At 40.5% G+C, this 22,063-nt stretch overlaps 1 protein-coding gene across 1 annotated transcript in view; it reads left to right on the forward strand.

Moving 5' to 3' along the window:
* The first annotated feature begins 2,890 nt into the window (after window positions 1-2,890).
* The window catches only part of TRAF6 (TNF receptor associated factor 6), a 31,101-nt gene continuing 11,928 nt past the window's right edge, over window positions 2,891-22,063 (forward strand). The window contains exons 1-2 of the mRNA XM_046643101.1: window positions 2,891-2,959; window positions 4,223-4,350. Of these exons, the coding sequence (XP_046499057.1) occupies window positions 2,891-2,959; window positions 4,223-4,350 (197 nt within the window). The remainder of the gene's footprint in view (window positions 2,960-4,222; window positions 4,351-22,063) is intronic.

A 22,063-nucleotide genomic window follows, 5' to 3' on the forward strand; every position in this document is an offset into this window, starting at 1 on the left:
GATGGTGGTGATGATGATGATGAGTTTCTCTGGGAGAGTCTAGTGCAGAATAGAATCCCTTGAATGGAAGGGAAGGAGGCATAAATCTTGACTTGGACCACCCAAACTTGCTGTTGCCCCTTTATCCGTAGAGAGATTGGCTTTATGAGCAAGTGGCTGACCACCTTGCCCATTAGTTATCCCAAGTTTTATGATTCTTTGTACTTGAAGTTTAACAAAAGTGTTTTGAAATGAATAGAAATGAAAAATAACCTTGGAAATAAATCCTATGGCATTGCCCTTGTAAACCAACCTTCCACCTGAGTCTGATGTGCAGCCGCTGAGATCTAACAAGGCTTGATATTTACTGAGCACCTACTAAGTGCCAGGCACTGTGATAAATACCTTTACATTATTTCACGGTGGCCATCCTAGGTGATATACATTATTATCTTCATCTTACATAGGAGAAAACGGCTTCTCAGAGGACAAGTAAGTTGCACAACATGATTCAGCTGGGGAGCGGCAGAGCTGGGATTCAGTCCCACAGAATCTGCCTCCAGCACCTGAGGTCTTGCTGTCTGTGATGTTGCCTCTCAGAGCAGTTTTCAGATGACAGCCCAAACATCAACTGTGCAATCCCTGCAGGCATTTGATCTTACATCAGAATGTCCTGGTTGGTTCTTTTTGAAGTGTTATAAAAAGACCAGAGAGAAACAATGGGCATGCTTTATACTTATTGTAAGACTCAAAAAAACAAAATATGGTATAATTTCTTTTTTATGAAATAATGGTTAAGTTATTTACCTGCTACTAAAGGCTTTTTTGGGGTTTTCACAATAATTGTATTCCTCAATTAGAGGAAGTGGCTGCCAATTTCCAGCATTATCTCTCTTCTCTATCATGGGGGTAAATATAACCATCTGATCAAACCATTTTCAGAATTTTAGAAGGAGATAGAAGAAGAATTTTTCTGTAAAGTACATATATTCTACTGGGAATTTCTGGGAGAGAGAGATGCTTAATAAGACTGGGCAGAATGTCCTCGGAGATGACAATTATTTCCGCCTCTATCATTGTCATTGCTTATTGTTCTTTCAGTCGCGCACGCCTTAATTTGGTCCCTCTGAGTGTAAACACTTTGTGCCAACCTCAGTGAGTCCGTGCCCCAGACTTTTCTATTCCTCCTCTCCCTCCTCTGGTAACTGTTTACCAGGATCCTAAGTCTTCTGGAGATGAAGGGACTAGAGCTTATCTAAGTCCTTATAAAATATGATGGAGGATCCTCTTTACTGTTCTGCTATTAGCAAATGTAATTTGCCTTGCTTTTTTGCAACCACAATAACAAAATGGTTGTGATAAAAACAATGCTCAAACACAGTCCTGTGGGATTTTACTTCCTTTGTCCCTACTCTCTACCAACCTGCCCTTGACAATGAATCATTAATCACCATCCACCATCCTCAAGTTATTGCTGATGTACTCATGGTAGAACTTACTGCAGTTATCCAAGATTATGTACATTGATTAATTGTAATTGATTAATCTACGTACATTGATTAATGTACATGGAAGAGAAGGCCTTCAGCCCAGCTTCCTAATGTCAACATGTCTCTCTTTTTAAGGAAAATCTCATTTTATCCTTACAACAGCCCTGTTGGGAAAGGCAGTTGATATGGTGCTAGGCACTTAGAGAGCAGTGAACAATCCTTATTGAATTTAACGCAATTTTTATCTTGTAATAATTTATTCACAAAGTTACTTAGACTCTGAGACATTTGTTTCTGCATTCACTAATTCATTCGTATGGTCATTCGTTCGACATACTTTCATTATTTTCCCTGGTCTTTCTCTGGTCTGTCTGTGTTGTGACACTATTACATGTTCCAGGGAAGACATTTGCAAGGAGTCTCATAGTTTCCAGATAACAAAATGCTTTCCACATACGATATTTAGCTGTGGCATAAAGGAGGAGTTATGGGTATAAGTTATGACAACGTGTGACTGAGAATATGACTGTGAGATTTAGATCCTGCCTATGTAAAATGAGAAAATAAAATGCATTTCTACAGGTAGTTGAGTTGATTTGAGATAATATAAGCAAGGGGCTTAGCCTGTATCTGGCACATATTAGTGTCAGTAAATATTAGCTCAATGAAATAAGATTATGAGCAATTGTAAAGTCCTATACATGTATGGGCTGTTGCCTTTAGTTTTGACCTCATAACTATCATTCATTCATTCAATCAACAAATATTGATTGAGCACCTGCAATCTTCCAGTCAATGTTTTGGGCACTTGTTACATTAGAGAACAAAATAGACAATGGACTCTGCCTCATGGAGATCATATTCTAGTGGTGGGATAAACAAGAAAATGTAAATATAATAAATAAATTATATAATATGTTTGAAAGCAATATGTGTTATGGAAAGAAGAAAAAGCAGAGGAGGGTAAGGAGTGCTGGGCTTGCTGAGAGGTTGCAATTTTAAATAAGGTGATCAAATAGCTTCCTGGAGAAAGTGTTATTTGCACAAAGACTTCAGGGAGGTGAGGGAGCTAGCCAATAGATATCCAGGGGAAGAATGTTCTGGGTAGAAGTCACAACCAATTCCCAGATCTCAAGATGGCAGCATGTGTGATATATTTGCTGAATATTAAGGAGGCCAATGTACTTGTAAAGGAGGGAACAAGGGGAAGAGTGGGAGGAGAGGAGGTTAGAGAGGCAATGAGGACCAGATCATGTAGGGCCCTATGCATCATGGCAAAGGTCTGGATTTTACTCTGGATGGAGTGGGCATCCACTGCGGGGCTTCCAGGGAACACTGTAGCTGTTGTGATGAGGTTAGACCCGGGGTAGTGTATGTGGTAGGAGGAGAATTAGGGACACCAGTTAGGAAGTAAGGGACAGATGATTGTTGCTCAGAACGGAGTAGAAGCTGTAGAGGTGGTGAGAGTAGATTCTCTTTACACTGTGAAGGTAAAGACAAAAGGAATTCTTAACTGATTAGAAGTGAGATGTGAGACAAAGAGGAACCAAGGATGACTCCATGATTTTTTAGCGTGGGCATTCAGCAAGTCAGAGTTGCCCTCAACTGAGATAGAAGGCTGCCAGAAGAATATGTTTTAGGTGAAAGATTACGAGTTTATTTTTGCACATATTGATGTAGACCAGGCAGGTATTTATTCATTCCTTTATTTGACAAACATTTGGTGAATGCATACTATGTGCTAGATATTAAACATTACCTTGACGCAAGTGGTCAGGAGTCTTGCTATCAAGCAACTCACAGCTTAGTGAGGAGAGAAGACATGTAAATAAACAATTACATAACAATGTCACAAACATCATATTGATGGTGAATAGCCAGGGGAAATGGACCACAGAGGATTGACTGATATGCTTATCTTCTGAAACTTTGAAACTGAGGTTCTGAAAAGTTAATTGATTTGCCATAATTCATAGTATATAGCACAGTTGGGACCTAAATACAATTTTTATGACTCCATAGATTTGGGGAACTTTCTTATGTCATGTAACTTGTGTCCTTGCAGAGCTAACTACTTTGTCGGTGTTTATGGCAGAGAATCCATGTGCACTAAGGACAAGGTGACTGAGTTTGTGTTCTTCGGCCTTTTCTAGAGGTGAGAGATACAGCATGTGTGCTTCATGATCTTCTCCCTCTTCCACATGCTCACTGTCCTGGGGAAGCTTCTGGTCATCACCATCATCAATTCTAGCAACACCCTGAATGTTCCCATGTGTTTCTTCCTCAACCACTTGTCTTTCGCTTACATGTGCTATCCATCTGCTACCACACCCAAGATGATCACTGACAGTTCAGTGGAGTGCAAGACCATCTCCTTCAATGGCTGCATGACCCAGCTCTTTTCTGCTCACTTCTTTGGTGGCCTTCCTCCTCAGAGCTATGGCCTATGACCGCTAAATGACCATCTGTAAGTCCCTGTACTACACAAGCGTCATGGATTGGTGGAAGCGTGGCCCACTGTTGAGGGCCTCCTGTGTGACTGGCTTCCTGCATTCTGTCCTGCAGATCCTCCTCAGGATCTAGCTGCCTTTTTGTGGGCCCAATGAGATCAACTTCTTCTGTGATGTTCACCCCTGCTGAAGCTGGCCTGTGTGGACATTTATATGGTGGGTCTTGCCTGGGGCGAGCTGAAGACGTCCATGAGACATTGGCCCCAACCTTGCTGTACACCCTTGACCCCTCATTCCCCACAGGTTCCAAGTGGGGCCAGTGAAGATGTCCATGAGGGATATGTCTTGGATTTTCTGCCACCTCCGATTCCTCTTCCTCTCTGCCATCTCTTCTTCCTAAGACAGGTCCAGAGACCAAACTCTCTACCTGGGTATGGGTAACTCTGATTTGGCTAGGACACTGCTAGATAATAAAGTCCTTTGAAAAATATAAAGGAAAAGATTCTTTGACTAAGTGACTTATTAAAGAAACTCTCCTGGGAAATGATAAGGGAGTAAAGGAAGTAGGACTGGGAGGAAGAGAAATCTAAACAAAGATGCAAATTCAGGTAAATTCTAGCCAAGGGCCACTTCAGATTGATTTTGCATAACTCCAGAGTGTAATTTGTGCCTGGAGTTTTTATTTGAAGCAAGGGAGTGAAGCTGTCATACTCACACATCATTTAGACATTAGCTAAGGGCTTCTCTAGGGTTGGCTTGGGATGTAAATTCCCAGCCACTTTTGTCTATCCGTTAATATAGGGAAAATGGGTTCCAGTAGCCCAAGGGCAGCATGTGTTAGTTGTTGGCAGTGAAAACACGTGAAAGTCATAGGGAGAAAAAAAGGAAGGAGAGAAAGTGGTATGGACAGGGATATGGACAGTCCTTGACATTCTCTGCCATACTCTCCTTTTATTTTAGTGTTCTTTAATGCTTTAAATCAAGTTGACAAATTTCTGCATCCAACTTCTTTGATTAAATTTATTCTTAGGAATCTTATGCTTTTGTTGCTGTTGTAAATAGTGTCCTAAAAATTGCATCTTCTAAACTGTGTCATATAGAAATGCAATAATTTTTTATCATTAATTGTATAGCCAGTCATATTTCTAAACTCTTATTATTGCTAATAATTTTTCTGTAAACACTTTTGGGTTTTTAAGTAAACAACCATATCATCGGTGACTGCTGTTGATATTGTATCTTCTTCTTTCTTCACTTTTTTTTTACATCTCTGGGTAGGAATTCTAGCACAATGTCAAATATAAGCCAATGGAATGTTTTTAACTTTCCCCATTAAGAATGGTGTTTTATATAGATTTTGGGTAGACGTAGTTTTGCAGATTAAGAAAGTTCTTTCTATTCTTAATTTATTAATAATTCTTATGGAAATTGATTATTATTTTCCTTTAAAAATTGCCCAAACCAACAATTTTATGATGAGATTTATAAATGCATTAGGAATGAAAAATTAAATATAAAACAACAGTGAGATATGACTTACATCTAGCACACTAGACAAAAAGCACACTTTCTGAGAATATTTTAGACTACTGGTTCAATTATTTTAGTAGGTTTAGGACTATCAAGGCTTTCTATTTCTTTTTGAGTCAATTTTAGTAAAAGATTGTATATGTACATTGTAGTCTATTTCATCAAGGGTTTTGAATTCATGAAATATATGCACATTTTAACTTTAGTGGTGGGGAGAGGGCTCCTTGGAGGTCTACCCTTACACTTGAGAGACCAGCAATGACTCAACGAATGTGCTCTATTCAGAGTCTGCTTGTTATGCATTGAGAGGATTTCTCAGATAGCCTAGTCTCCTAGAATGCTCCTGTAGTGCCATGTTTAGTTTATAGACTGACACTGGAGACCTTAGTTGATGGTATCTGAGAACTGTCATACAGCTTGGAAAGTATTTGAGATATTCTGATAGAAAAATGGGAGCTCCACATTGTGGAGAAGTTAATGATGAACTAATTTCTTTGCTAAATTTTGGCGTATTGTAGTGAGCTGCAGTTCATGTGGCTCTCATTTAGTGGATTACATCATGTTATCTAGTTTAAACTAACCATCTTGAAATGGATAGAGGTGCAAAAAGTTTCTCACACATAATCCCCGGATTGAAAATAATACAATAATTCAAAAACACACACAGAGTCCCTTTTAGATGCTGATAAATCTCATCCCAAATATGTGTTTTGCCTGACAGTATAAAATATGAATCCATTAACATTAACAAGTTTTAAATTATTTTATTTCGTATTTCTCATTTTTTAAATTTTTTGATGTATTTAAAAATATGCCAAATACCTGTTACTTAAGCAGCACATGTAGATGATTTATAAGTGCGTGTATAAACCAAAACTTTTTTAGAATAGAGGTAGATTCAGAAGTTAAGAGATTACTGCTCTATTACCCTACCATGTATTTTCTTCCTCACACTAATGCAATGTTTATTTCTTTGCTTCTTTGCTTGTTTATTGTCTCTCCTCACCAGATTTTAAACCCCTTGAGGACAGGGACCCTCTTTGTCTGTCCACCATAGTATTCTCAGCACCTACCATAGTGTCTGGCACATAGTAACAGTTGCTAACATTTACTGAGCACATGCTAGTGCAAGGCAGTGTTCTAGGCTTGTTACATCATCTCTTTTTCTTTATTGAGGTAAAATTTACATAACATAAAATAGACCATTTAAAAGTGTGCAATAGAGTGAATTTGGTATATTCACATTGTTGTGCAACCACCACCATTATTTAGTTCCAAAATAATTCACCGCCCAAAAGGGAACCCCATAACCATTAAACAGTCACTGTCTATTCCCCACTTCCTTCAAGCCTAGGTAACCACTAATCTGCTTTCTCTCTGGCTTTATCTTTTCTGAATATTTCACATAAAAGGAATTATACATTGAGACCTTTTGTGTCTAGCTTCTTTCACTTAGCATAATGTTTTCAAGTTAAGTCTACATCGTATCATTACTTCATTTTATGGATGAATAATATTCAATTGCATAAATACGCTAAATTTAGTTTATTCAACCACCAGATGGTGACAATTTGGGCTCTTTCCACATTTTGGCTTTTGTGAATAGTGTTCTATGAACATTTGTGTACAAGTCCTTCTTTAAATATCTGTTTTCATTGCTCTTGTGTATACACCTAGGCATAGAATTGTTGGGTCATGTGGTAATTTTGTATTCAACTTTTTGAAAAACACCAAATTTTTTGCCACAGCAGTTGCACCATTTTATATTCTAATCAAGAATGTATAATGTCTCCAAATTCTTGCAAACACTTGTTAGTTTCCATCTTTGATTATAACCATTGCAGTGGGTGTGAAGTGGTATCTCATTGTGATTTTGATTTGCTTTTCCCTAATGACCCAGAAACCTGAACCAGGAGTAGGGGTTGCTGTTTCCTTGCTGCCACACTTCTAGGATGTGGGGTATGGTGGGCAGGCAATTGAAAACTCCACAGCACTCTCTTACTGCAAGGCAGCTTCCTTATACTTCTCCACGCCTTCCCCTGGTTGTTGTTATGTTTTGACTAGATACTAGAGTTCTGCAAAAGTTGGATCTGACAGTTTTTTTCCAGCTCATTCATTGTTCCTGGTGGGGGGTGGGTGGAGGCCTGGAATTCCCTACTCTACTATTTTCAATAATATTATTCTTTCATTGCCTCTTATAATCACCATAATTCCCTGAGGTAAATATCAATATTATCTTCATTTTATAGATGAGTAAACTGAGGCACAGAGAGGTTAAGTGACTGGCCCAAGATCAGAGAACCATAAATAGTGGAGCCTGATTCCAGCATAGAATCTTTACTGTGCTGAGGCTAGTAAGTGCTTGATAAATGTTTAAGGCATAGAATACAGCAGAATATGGAAGTTAAACTTTCCTCTTGTGTGTTAATGATTTGGACCCTGGTTTCAATTAGATCACAAGTCTACTGAAAGTCAGAAGCTTTATTTATTTTTTTATTATTTTTATTATTTTTGTTTTTTTATTAAGGTTGTGATAGTTAACAACCTTGTGAAATTACAGTTGTACATCATTATTAGTCATGTTGTAGGTACACCACTTCACCCCTAGTGCCCTCCCCCCACCCCTATTCCCCTGGTAACCACCGATCAGTTCTCTTTGTCCATATGTTAACTACCACCTATGAGTGGAGTCATACAGAGTTCATCTTTCTCTGTCTGGCTTATTTCACTCAACATAATACCCTCAAGGTCTATCTATGTTGTTGTGAATGGGACGACTTTGTCCTTTTTTATGGCTGAGTAGTATTCCATTGTATATATACACCATATCTTCTTTATCCAATCATCAGTTGCTGGGCACTTAGGTTGGTTCCATGACTTGGCTATTGTGAATAATGCTGCGATGAACATAAGGGTGCATGGAACTTTTGGAATTGCTGATTTCAGGTTCTTAGGATAGATACCCAGTAGTGGGATGGCTGGGTCATAAGGTATTTCCATTCTTAACTTTTTGAGGAATCTCTATACTGTTTTCCATAGTGGCTGCACCAGTTTGCATTCCCACCAACAGTGTATGAGGGTTCCCTTTTCTCCACAGCCTCTCCAACATTTGTCACTCTTGGTTTTGGATATTTTTGCCATTCTAACAGGTGTAAGGTGATATCTTAGTATAGTTTTGATTTGCATTTCCCTGATGATTAGTGATGATGAACATCTTTTCATGTGTCTATTGGCCATCTGTATATCTTCTTTGGAGAATGTCTGTTCATGTACCCTGCCCATTTTGCAATTGGGTTATTTGATTTTTTATTGTTGAGTTGTGTGAGTTCTTTGTATATTATGGAGATTAACCCTTTGTTGGATAAATAACTTGTAAATATTTTTTCCCAATTAGTGGGCTGTTTTTTTGTTTCAATCCTGTTTTCCCTTGCCTTGAAGAAGTTCTTTAGTCTGATGAAGTCCCATTTGTTTATTCTTTCTATTGTTTCCCTCATGTGAGGGGTTACGGTGTCCGAAAAGATTCTTTTGAAGCTGATGTCAAAGAGCGTGCTGCCAATAGTCTCTTCTAGAAGACTTATTGTTTCAGGCCTAATCTTTAGGTCTTTGATTCATTTTGAGTTTATTTTAGTAAATGGTGAAAAAGAAAGGTTGATTTTCATTCTTTTACATGTGGCTGTCCAGTTTTCCCAGCACCATTTATTGAAGAGACTTTCTTTCCTCCATTGTAGGCCCTCAGCTCCTTTGTCAAAGCTTAGCTGTCCATAGATGTGTGGTTTTATTTCTGGGCTTTCAATTCTGTTCCATTGATCTGTGCATCTGTTTTTGTACCAGAACCATGCTGTTTTGATTACTGTAGCTTTGTAGTATGTTTTGAAGTCAGGGATTGTGATGCCTCCAGCTTTGCTCATCTTTCTCAGGATTGCTTTAGCAATTCCTGGTCTTTTGTTGCCCCATATGAATTTTAGGATTCTTTGTTCAATTTCCATAAAGAATGACATTGGAATTCTGATTGGGATAGCATTGAATCTGTAGATTGCTTTAGGTAGTGTGGACATTTTAACTATGTTTATTCTTCCAATCTATGTGCATGGAATGATTTCCATCTCTTTATGTCATCGTCGATTTCTTTCAAGAAGGTCTTGTAGTTTTTGTTGTATAGATCTTTAACTTCCTTGGTTAAATTTATCCCAAGGTATTTTATTCTTTTTGTTGTGATCGTGAATGGGATTGAGTTCTTGAGATCTTTTTCTGTTAGTTCATTGTTAGCACATAGAAATGCTACTGATTTATGTATGTTGATTTTATACCCTGAAACTTTGCTGTAGTTGTTGATTGTTTCTAATAGTTTTTCTATGGATTCTTTGGGGTTTTCTATATATGAGATCATGTCGACTGCAAACAGCGAGAGTTTTACTTCTTCATTGTCTATTTGGATTCCTTTTATTTCTTTTCCTGCCGAATTGCTCTGGCCAAAACCTCCAGTACTATGTTGAATAGGAGTGGTGAAAGTGGGCACCCTTGTCTTGTTCCTGTTCTGAGAGGGATGGGTTTCAGTTTTTGTCTGTTGAGTATGATGTTGGCTGTGGGTTTGTCATATTTGGCCTTTATTATGTTGAGGTGCTTTCCTTCTATACCTATTTTATTGAGAGTTTTTATCATAAATGGATGTTGGATCTTGTCGAATGCTTTCTCTGTGTCTATTGAGATGATCATGTGGTTTTTGTTTCTCATTTTGTTAATGTAGTGAATCACGTTGATTGACTTGCGGATGTTGAACCATCCCCATGTCCCTGGTATAAATCCCGCTTGATCATGGTGTATAATCTTTTTGATATATTGCTGTATTCAGGTTGCCAAAATTTTGTTGAGGATTTTTGCATCTATGTTCATCAGTAATATTGGCCTGTAGTTTTCCTTCTTTGTCTTGTCCTTGTCAGGTTTGGGGATCAGGGTGATATTGGCTTCATAGAATGTATTAGGGAGTGCTCCATCTTCCTCAATTTTCTGGAGTAGTTTGAGAAGCATAGGTATTAAATCTTCTTTGAATGTTTGGTAGAATTCTCCAGAGAAGCTGTCTGGTCCTGGACTCTTATTTTTGGGGAGGTTTTAGATTACTGTTTCTATTTCTTTACTTGTGATAGGTCTATTCAGATTCTCCATTTCTTCCTGATTCAGTTTGGGGAGGTTGTATGAGTCTAGGAATTTATCCATGTCTTCTAGGTTGTTCATATTGTTGGCATATAGTTTTTCATGGTATTCTCTTATGATCCTTTGTATTTCTTCAGTATCTGTTGTGATTTCGCCTCTCTCATTTCTAATTTTGTTTATTTGAGACTTTTTCCTTTTTTTTTTTAGTGAGTCTGGCTAAGGGTTTGTCAATTTTGTTAATTTTTTCAAAGAACCAACTCTTTGTTTCATTGAACCTTTCTACTGTCTCTTTTGTTTCAATATCATTTATTTCTGCCCTAATTTTTATTATTTCCCTCCTTGTACTGACATTGGGCTTTGTTTGTTCTTCTTTTTCCAGTTCCATTAGGTGTCGTTTGAAGTTGTTTATGTAAGATTTTTCTTGCTTATTGAGGTGAGCCTGTATTCCAATGAATTTCCCTCTTAGGACTGCCTTTGCTGTGTCCCAAATAATTTGGTACGGTGTGTTTTCATTTTCATTTGTCTCCAGATAATATTTGATTTCTTCTTTAGTTTCTTCAATAATCCATTGTTTGTTCAGTAGCATGTTGTTTAGTCTCCACATTTTTGGCCTTTTCCCAGCTTTATTCTTGTAGTTGATTTCTAGTTTCATAGCATTGTGATCAGAAAAGATGCTTGATATTATTTCAACCCTCTTGAACTTACTGATGCTTGCTTTGTTTCCCAAGATATGGTTTATCCTTGAGAATGTTCCATGTGCGCTTGAGAAGAATGTGTAACCTGCTGTTTTTGGATGAAGTGTCCTATATATATCTATTAGGTCCATCTGATCTAATTTTTCATTTAATTCTATAATTTCCTTGTTGATTTTCTGTCTGGATGATCTGTCCATTGGTGTTAATGGGGTGTTGAGGTCCCCTACTATTATTGTATTGTTGTTGATGTCTCCTTTTAGTTCTGTTAATAGTTTCTGTATGAATTTTGGTGCTCCTGTGTTAGGTGCATATATATTTATAAGTGTTATGTCATCTTGGTGGAGCATCCCTTTTAACATTATATTCTGCCCCTCTTTGTCTTTCTTTATCTGTTTTGCTTTGAAGTCTACTTTGTCTGATATAAGTATGGCAACACCTGCTTTCTTTTGTTCATTGTTAGCTTGGAGTATTGTCTTCCATCCCTTCACTTTGAGTCTGTGTTGTCTTTGGGGTTGAGGGGTGTTTTCTGGAGGCAGCATATTGTTGGATCTTGTTCTTTGATCCATCCTGCCACTCTGTGCCTTTTGATTGGAGAGTTCAATCCATTCATGTTTAGAGTGATTATTGAAACGTGGGGGCCTACTGTTGCCATTTTATCACTTGTTTTCTGGTTCTTTTGCATTTTGTCCTGATGGAGAGCTGTTACTTTGTGTTCTTCTCCTTCTGCTTATCTCCTTTGTTCTGGATTTTGTAACCCCTTTCCTTTTTGTGATTTTTTAGGAATGAGGTTCTTCCTGAGCATTTCTTGAAGAGGAGGTTTTGTGGCGATGAACTCCCTTAACTTTTGTTTATCTGGGAAAGTTTTATTTCTCCATCGTATTTGAAGGATATTTTCACTGGGTAGAGTATTCTTGGCTGCAGGTTTTTGTCCTTCAGAGTTTTGAATATTTCATTCCAATCACTTCTAGCCTGTAAGATCTCTCCTGAGAAATCTGCTGATAGCCTTATGGTCTTTCCTTTGTAAGTTATTTTCTTCTGCCTGGCTGCCCTTAGTATTTTCTCTTTGTCGTTGACTTTTGCTAGTTTCACTACTATATGCCTTGGAGTTGGTCTTCTTGCATTAATAAAGTTTGGAGATCTATTGGCTTCTGTCACATGAAGTCCATCTCTCTTCCCAAGTTTGGAAAGTTCTCAGCTATTATTTCTTTGAACAGGCCTTCTGCCCCCTTCTCCTTCTCTTCTCCCTCTGGTATACCTATAATCCTTATGTTGCATCTCTTAATTGAGTCGGATAATTCTCAGAGAATTTCTTCATTTCTTTTTAGTCTTAGTTCTCTCTCCTCCTCTGTCTGCAGCGTTTCTATATTCCTATCCTCCAAATTGCTAATTCTGTCCTCCATATTATCGACCCTACTGTTCAGAGAGTCCAGATTTTTCTTAATCTCCTCCATTGTGTTCTTCATCTCCAGTATTTCTAATTGGTTCTTCTTTATAGTGTCAAGTTCTTTTGTGACATAGCTCCTGAACTCATTGAGTTGTCTATCTGAATTCTCTTTTAACTCATTGAGTTTTTTAATAATGGCAGTTTTGAAATCATTGTTGTTTAGGTTATAGATTTCATTGTCTTTGGGATTGTTTTCTGGGTGCTTATCATTTTCCTTCTGTTCTGGAGATTTAATATATTTTTTCATACTGCTTGATGGCGTGGATTTGTGCCTCCGCATAGAGATAGAGTTTAGTCACTGCTTCCACTTGTTGTGACTGGTGTATGTGTGGGGGCAGCTGTTTAGACTGCACCAACCAGGAACCCTGTCAGCTGTTACTGACTGGACCTGGACCCCTCCTCGTAGTCACAGTGGTCCTGTGGGGTCCCTCATCAGTTGTGGGGGCAATCGCAAGGGGACCTCAGGCTGCTGGTGCCTACTGTGGCAGCCCACTTGGACACGCTCCCTCCTTGTGGTCTGCAGTGGTGTTGTGGGCTTTCCCAGCAGCCAGGAGCAGGATCACCTATATTCGCAGCTTTGTCCCTGACAGAGCCCACCAGATCACGCTTGTCCACTATAGGTCCCAGCAGAGCTACGGGTATCTTCTGCAGTCTGTCGTTAGCTCACCTAGCTGTGCTACGTTTGCCCCAGGACCTTCCCACCTTGCAATTGCCAGTCGGGACCTCTCCACTAGTGCTGTGCAGAGGCTTTCACTGAGGCTGCTGTAGGAACCTGGGGTTCCCCCCTGGGCTATGTAGCCATTTCACCGGAGCTCTACGCTGCTCCACTCCACTCTCATGGGATCTCTGGGAGCCCCTTGCCTCGTCTGGGACACGGCCAGAGTCTGTGGGCCTGGTGGTGGCTGGTAAGCTGCTGCCTTGTGGGGAATTCTGCTGTAGGGAGGCTCCTGGTGTTCTGAATGCTGGGCGGGGCCTCCCTGCCAATGGCGAGCAGAGGCCCTCCCTGCTGGGGGGTGCGGGACACTTGAGCATCCCCCTGGGCTGCAGAGCCGGGTGCTGGAGCTCCACCCAGTCCCCAAGCATGTCCACAGGAAGTCCGGATGACCCCTGCACTGACACATGCAGGGCAGGAGACCGTGGGCCCAGCTGCAGCTGGCCGTCTGGTGCCATGCCAGGGAATCTGCTTGCCGGGAGCTTCCCTTTGTTTTAGTTTCTGGGTGGGGTCTCCCTGCTAATGGTGTGCAGAGGCTTTCCCTGCCAGGGGGGTGTGGGATCCCAGAGCCTCCCCCTGGGCCACAGAGCTGAGAGCTGGAGCTCCAACCATGTCCCCAAGCATGTCCACGAGAAGTCCAGGCACCGCCTGCACTGACCCATGTGCTGGAGACCATGGGCCCAGCAGCAGGTGGCGGTCTGGTGCCGTGCTGGGGAATCCACCCCCCGGGAGCTTCCCTTTGTCCTGGATTCTGGGCGGAGCCTCCCTGCTGATGTTGAGCAGACTTTCTCTGTGGGTGGGGTGGGTGCAGGACCCTGGAGCTTCCCCCTGGGCCACAGAACTGGGTGCTGGAGCTCCACCCAGTCCCCAGGCTCGTCCATGGGAAGTCCGGGCACCCCCTGCACCAATCCGTGCAGGGCTGGAGACCATGTGCCCAGTAGCCGCTGGCGGTTTGGTGCCGTGCTGGGGAATCCACCCGCTGGGAGCTTCCCTTTGTTTTGGATTCTGGGTGGAGCCTCCCAGTTAACGGCGAGCAGAGGCTTTCCCTACCAGGGAGGTGCTGGACCCCAGAGCCTCCCCCCGGGCCACAGAGCCAGGCACTGGAGCTCCAACCATGTCCCCAAGCATGTCCACGGGAAGCCCAGGTGCCCCCTGCACTGACCCATGTGCCGGAGACCGTGGGCCCAGCAGCAGCAGGCAGTCTGGTGCTGTGCCAGGGAATCCACTCACTGGGAGCTTTCTTTTATTCTGGTTTCTGGGAGGGGCCTCCCTGCTAATGGTGAGAAGATGCCTTCCCTGCTGGTGGGTGCGGGACCCTTGGGATTCCCCCTGGGCTTAGGTGTAATCGCAGGGGGCTTGGGTAGGGCTGTTGTCACCTGTTTCCACCATCGCTCCGCTGGTGAGTGCACACTTCTGCTCTTGGTGTGTGGTGATGCAATGGGGGAGTCCGCTGGAAGAGAGCCTCTTGCAGGAACTAGGCTGTCGGGGGTTGGGGGTCGGGGGTCAGAGAGATTTCACCTATTTCCACCTCCTCCCGGGAGGAAGTCCATCCGCCTTCCTGTATATAGTAGCACGAGTCTCTTAGGCGTCTTGAGATGCTATCTGGATATCCTTTGTTAATTGGTGAATGTCCAATTAGTTGTAGATTCGATGGGGGAGAGACAAAGAAGACCACTCACTCCGCCATCTTGGTCCCGCCTCGTCAGTCAGAAGCTTTTTGATTAGACTAATAAGCTTTGAAGGGAAAAGGGGAGGGAAAGAGGCTAACAAATGGGGAAATATTGTTCAAACAATGCAATGTGCTTATCAGATCATTTTATGTTTTTCTTCTGGGCATACAGACTGCATTTCCTAGCCCCCTTATATCCCTGTGAGTTCTTGTCACTAATGACTGGAAATGATGTACCCCAGTTTAGGTTTGGTGCATAAAATGTCCCCAGTAATCCTTAAAGTCTTTGGTCATTGATTAGCTGGGTGCTGATGACTCAGTAGATGATCCTGAAGCCCCAGGAGACTGGAGGCATCACAAGATGGAATGAACCTATATCTATGACTCACAGCTTAGTGAGGAGCTGCTCACAAGACCTGCCAGATGGGCCAAATCTTCATTGACCTTAGAATGAATGAGAAATAAACACTTTTATTGGGATTAAGCCAATGAGATTTTGGGCTCTTTTGTGTATAACAGCATCTCTAACCCATGTCAATTAATACAGGGGGCTAATAGATAGGGTTTCTAATGAATTTATCCAAGAAAATGAGAAATGGAATAAGTATGGATGGGGACATCTAGGAAGAGCTGGATGAATGGAACATTCTGAGGAGCACTAATCCTGGGATCAAAAGCTGTCCTGGGAAGAGCCCTTGCTGTGCTGTACCTTGGTACTGCACTGATCACCATCCTGGTTACCCTGTGGACAACTCCCCACAATGCCCCCAGCTACTTGGAGCCCAGAGGATGAACTCTGCACAGCTCCTGGTTAGTGATGGAGGAAGATCACAACTCTACTCAGGGGTGTTTCTGAACTGAGCAAACTTGTGACCCCTGAGCTGGATGAGTGGTTAGCGGAGCAGCACTGCATTACAAAATAAAAAAAATAAAAATATAAAAAAAAACGAATGTAAGATGGTAACAATCATATCTTATCTGCCTCGTATACAACATTTTGACAAACAAAGGTGTTAATGGATGAAAAAATCCTTTCAAAATTTAATGCATAAGTAAGAAAAAGCACAATTCTTGCTAATAACAGTCTTCAGTTCTAGGCTGTCTCTGGGTTCTGTTGTTGGAAGTACTGAGGAAGCTTCATGATCCCAAATTACATCCCCAAAATAAGTCATACCTACTCGATTGACCATGCCATGAGATAAGGAGCCACAGAGTGTGTGTGTGTGTGTGTGTGTGTGCGCGCGCGCGTGCGTTTTATTTGACCCTCCTTAATCCCAAATCCCACTGTGCACAATGCCCAGCTGAAAGGTGTCAGTTCCTCTTGGATGGGAAGGATGAATAGATAGACTGAGGGTCAAGGTTGTAGATCTTCTGTGATGAATTCCAGCTCTTGATTTCCACCATTTTCCCCGCTCTTCCATTAACTTTTCTCAGTTGCTATTTTCTTTTTGTTAAAATGAGAGGTTATATCTTTATAAGCTTTTAATGTCCTTGTCAGACTTTACATTCCATAATTTCAAGAAAAATTTAATAGGTTGCCTAGTATTTCATTTTTACAGTTCTCTTATGTACACGCTGGATAATAAATGACCAAAAGGAAGAGGAAATAGATGCATGAAGCAGGTGACACCATGAGATAGCATGCTAAAGTTTAGAGCCAAGACTTACAGAACAGCATTTGAGAGTAGGGATGCTGAAAAAGCCACAGAGGGAGGAGGGCCACTGGGTGCTCTGGGGAAGGTAGATAAGGTAGGTGAAGGGAAAATTTCAGAAGATTTTTGTATTCACACTTCAAAAAAATGACACGAGTCTTTCAACATACTAAGGGTGACGGCAGAATTCATCTTTAAGGTGAGTACTACTGTTTTTTAGGTGAACATTTTCCTAACCATTTGATTTTTAGAGAGGCAAGGTCCTAAGTCTCTGGAGAGAAGTTGGGCAAAGACGAGCTAAGCTGCTTTGCTTAGTAATATGTAATAAAATCTAAAACAATAAAAGTAAAATGGTGACTCTCATGAGTGGAGAAGTTGTAATTACTCTTTCCCACATCTAACTCTATTTTAATATGACTTGATTTTATTCGAGGAAGTGTTATTTGCTGATCTACTGAGCGTATGGGACTCTATCAGTATGAAAACTCATCAAGAAGGGACCAGGGTTGTAAAGACCATGATCAGAGATTTTAAAGCTCCTTTTCTGGATTAACACTGCAATATTTTCTTTCTTTTTGGAATAAAAAATATTCACTGGATCACTCATATCTGTTAGAATGCCAGAGTAGATTTTTGTTGTTGTTGTTGAGGAAGATTTTCCCTGAGCTAACATCTGTGCCAATCTTCCTTTATATTGTACACGGATCACTGCTGCAGCATGGCTGATGAGTGGTGTAGGTTTGCACCTGGGATCCGAACCTGTGAACCTGGGCCACCAAAGTGGTACATGCCAAACTTAACCACTATGCTGTGATGCTGGCCCTGTTTTTTTTTTTTAATTTTGTTTTTGTGTTTTACCCTAAGCTTCAGTCCTTTCTACAGCAAAGCCTAAAGGGCAGCTGAGGGTGAACACCTGTGCTTCTCCATCCAGGTTCTTAAAAGAGGACAGAATGCTCTTGGGTTCTTTGGATTGAATTCCCCAATGTAATTCATCTTTGGGCCTTGGGTCCTAGCTATGTATGTTGTGATTTAATGACATCTTGGCCCCTAAATCTCCTATTTACCCAAAGTGAGTATCCACTTTTGTTGGGTGGAATCTGTCTAACTGTTATCCCCAGCCTACCACAACTGACCAATTGGTACTTCAGGATCATTCATTTTCAAATCCCTGATGTGTATTCAAATGGCTTCAATTAAAATCCCATCTGGGCCACTTCCTGGTGGTGGGAAGCAAGCTTGAGTGTGCTGCTTATCCTCTCTTTGATACAATTTCTTCAGTGTAAAGATAGCACTCATCTTTTTAGGATTATTGTGGAGATTGAATGAGATAACATATGTAAAGAGCTTATCACAGAGCCTGAAATGGATTAACTATCAATACATGTTTGTTTTCACTCTAAGAAAAAATATCTCTATTCCTTTCCTGTTCTCTTTCTGACTCCTCCTCTCCAGAAGCTCTTGTTTGCAGGTAATGCTTCTGTTCCCACCATTCTTTTAGTGAGACTTTTCTCTGTCACCTAAGTCACAAAATTTTTCCACAACCAACCACAGAATAACATTTGATACTAAATCTTGGCTGGATGAATGAGGCTTTCCTGATTTAGAAGAAATTCTCTTGAAACTCCAACCTAAGGTTATAGTTTTCCTGGGTTGGTGGACTACCTAAAATGTGTCTCCTCATGACCAAGATACTGTGATACAACCAGGAGACTGAATTGCATGTTTGGAGCCCTAATGCATTGTCCTGATCTGTTAGCTTTTTCCTGTGCTTTAGGTTGATATGTCTGCAAAGAACGTGGAACATGGAAGATGAATTCTCTGAATGCTAAAGTTGTCGCTAGGTCCATTTTCTTCCCATCTACCAGGGGAAGGTATTTTTGAGCACACTAATTGTGGGTTGGCCTTCCAAATCTACAGTGAATCCAGGGAGCTGTGGATGAACTCCAACTTCATTTGGCTGAAAAATAATTTGAATGTGATATTCTCTTCATGGTTTTCTGTAGCTCATCTTTCAAGGTGCACGCAGAATGTTTAGAATCCTTCTTTCAGACTTGCAACTACTAAGGTAACTAACTTTGGAGACACCCAGGCCAAAATCAGTGGGTTGGTGGCCATTGTCTTCAATGAGTGATCTGGACCAGAGAGGCCCCTGAGGATCATTTCTGTGGGGATAACTAGGGAAAAAAGTGACAACAGATTACATTCCTTTATCTAAAACACAGAAGAGGAAACTGAGGCATAAATAGGTTAAAAACCTGCTCAAGGTCATACCATAAGTGCCAAGGCTGAGATTAAACCCAGGTCTCAGATTATGGTGAGGTTGTGAAACAAGAGGAGTGGCTCACAAATGCAAGGAAAAAGTTTAGCTCACTAATAGACCCAGTGAGTTATAGCTGAGAACATTTTCTCTACCTCCAGCTTTCCTCACTTTACAGATGTGAATACTGTGGCTCAGAAAGACGAAGTGAATTTCCAAAAGTTTCATAGTTACCTTTTGGCAGAGTCGGAACTAGAACCCAGACTTCCTGACTCCCAGTCAGGCACTATTTCCAGCAAACTGTGCTGCTTAGGAAAGAAAGAATTATGAAATTCTCAGGCAGTTTGACTAACCTAACAGAATAATGCAATGAAAAGTGTGTGGGTTTGACATGGGATATAGTTGTGGTCAAATTCTGTTTTACTGCTTACTAGAATTGGCGTAGCAGGTATGAGAAGAGATTTCAGTGATGTGTAATGTCATCATCTATGAAGAGGAAAATAAAACCTACTTTTCAGTTCCATTGTAATGATGAAACAGTTATGGTGCTCAATAAAGTACTGAGTTACACGTTCAAACTGGCCAATTAGATGGACTTAAAATTTTCTCTACCAGTTCCAACAACTGGTTTGGCCAGAAATTGCAAGAGTTGGCATCTAAGAGGCTGCAATTGGGAAACATTGATCATCCACTAAGTTTCTCCTCAGTTCGCTCTAAATTACTCTTTATAGCTTTAACAAATTCCAAAGGAAAGAATATGTTGGATATAAAAACATAGGAAGTTGTTTAACATCAGTAGTGGTCAAACAAATATGAAAGAAAGAAAGATGAAATTTAGCAAACCCCTCCCCCCAAAAAAACGAGGCCAGTAATATGCATTACTGGCTAAGGTGAAAGAAATAATCTACTACATATTGATGATAGCTATGTAAATTGGGACTGCCCTTTTGGTGAGAGATGTCAAGGGTCTTTATAATATCTATACCCCTCTTTTCTGTATATACATCTGAGAAATTATCCTATGGACCCAGAAATAACTCATGCACAATGAAGTTCTTCATGATATTTGAAACAATGACTCATGATTAGATACATCTATTTGACAGAATAATATACAATCATTAAAAGCAATGCTTTTAAAGAGTTCATAATGATATGGAAAATGTTTACATTATAATATTAATCAGGATAATATATTAAATATATGGTATGATTTCAAAAGTATAAGTGAGAAATGAACAAAAATATGTATGTGGAAGAAAGAATGGAAGAAAAATACATTCAAAACTTGCTAAGTTTTTCTATTTGATGGCAGTACTAAGAGGAATTTTTTCTCCTCCTTTAAATTTTTTTAAACTGTGTAATCATCATAAGTTATCTTTGCAATAACTTTTCCCCCCTTTTCTTTAGAGCATCTGTTGATCTACAACCTTGGCAAAACCAGAGCTCGTAATCTTCTCTTCCTTCTGTTCCCTTTATCCTCTCCATGGGCTGAGGAATTTGGATTCTGAGAAGATACATTAAGGTGTAGGAGGCGGGTACAGGCGAGGAGTCAGAAGACATGGGGTCTGTGTTCAATCTCCCACAATTTAGCTTCTATGGCTTGGGTTGGCTACTTCGTATTTCTAGGTCAAAATGTTAGCATTTTTAAATGAAAGATGTTTGCACCAGATTATCAGAAAAATCATTGTTCTTAATGGCTTTCCAGCAAAGAAAATGGAAAGTGATGGTTCAAGACGTCCCCTGTAGCCCATAAATGGATGAGATCTCTTATTTGTGTTTTGAGTTCAGATCACTTAGGATTGTGGGAGATTTCTAAGTCAGTGAGAGATTATGAAACCATACAGTTTCTCACTGCAGTTTTTTCTTCCTGTAGGAATTTTCTTTAATCCTATCAAGCCATTTAACACACATCATTTGAAGCAGGGGAAGGAAGACCAGATGATGCAGAAGGATGGACCAGATGACCTGTTAAGAATCCTAATGGTTCTATCACTCTGCCATGTTAGAATATAATAAAAATTCTGATAAGAACGCATCAAACTCCTTAGATCCAGGTGTTGTATGTTTCCTATAGTTTTTGGTTTTAGTTTTTTATTAATCAACAAATACTTATTGAGCACAGCTCTAGGTCTGGCAATGTGCATAATGAACACAAGGGATTGCTGCTTTCAAGATACTCCAAGTGTAGGGTGGGAGTGTGAAGGGAGACCTGTACAATAGACTGTACAAAGAGCTAGGATGGAGATGCAATCTGTGCATTATAGGAATACAGTAGAAATTCTTTTTTTTTTTTTTTTTGAGGAAGAAGAGCCCTGAGCTAACATCTGTTGCCAATCCTCCTCTTTTTGCTGAGGAAGACTGGCCCTGAGCTAACATCCGTGCCCATCTTCCTCTACTTTATATGTGGGATGCCTGCCACAGAATGGCTTGCCAAGTGGTGCCATGTCCACACCCAGGATGTGAACCGGTGAACCCCGGGCCGCCGAAGCAGAATGTGCGAACCTAACCACTCTGCCACCGGGCCTGCCCCAGTAGAAATTCTTATAATTTAGCCTAGGGTGGAGGAAGAGATTATCTTCCTTGTGCAGATGATATCTAAGCCTAGTTTTGAGGAATGTATAACAGTAAGCCAGAATTGGGAAAGTGTGTGTACAGTAAGTAGAACTGAGGAAACTGAAGATTTTAAGTGTTTTTGAGGAGAATAGGGACAATGTCTTTGATTAAAGAAATATAGTAGGATTGCTGGGCCATATTGATGGGCCTCTTGAAGTCGATGACATGAATTTGTGGTGGATTAAATGCTCCCTATTTTGTGATGTTTTCTAGAAGTTCTCAGGGAACAGGTTTGGAGAAGGCTTAGAATAGGATTCATTCAGTACTGGAGAATTGCTGTACACACGTGCTGGACAGGCAAGAGTGTTGGAAATGTAAATGGTTACAAATTTTATGGAGAAAATTTGCTGCTTATATTGATAAGTATTAAACATGTACACCTCTGTTAATATTTATCAGCATTAAAAATATTTAAAATATA

The sequence above is a fragment of the Equus quagga genome, chromosome 17, assembly GCF_021613505.1.
Source record: "Equus quagga isolate Etosha38 chromosome 17, UCLA_HA_Equagga_1.0, whole genome shotgun sequence".
Lineage (NCBI taxonomy): Eukaryota > Metazoa > Chordata > Mammalia > Perissodactyla > Equidae > Equus > Equus quagga.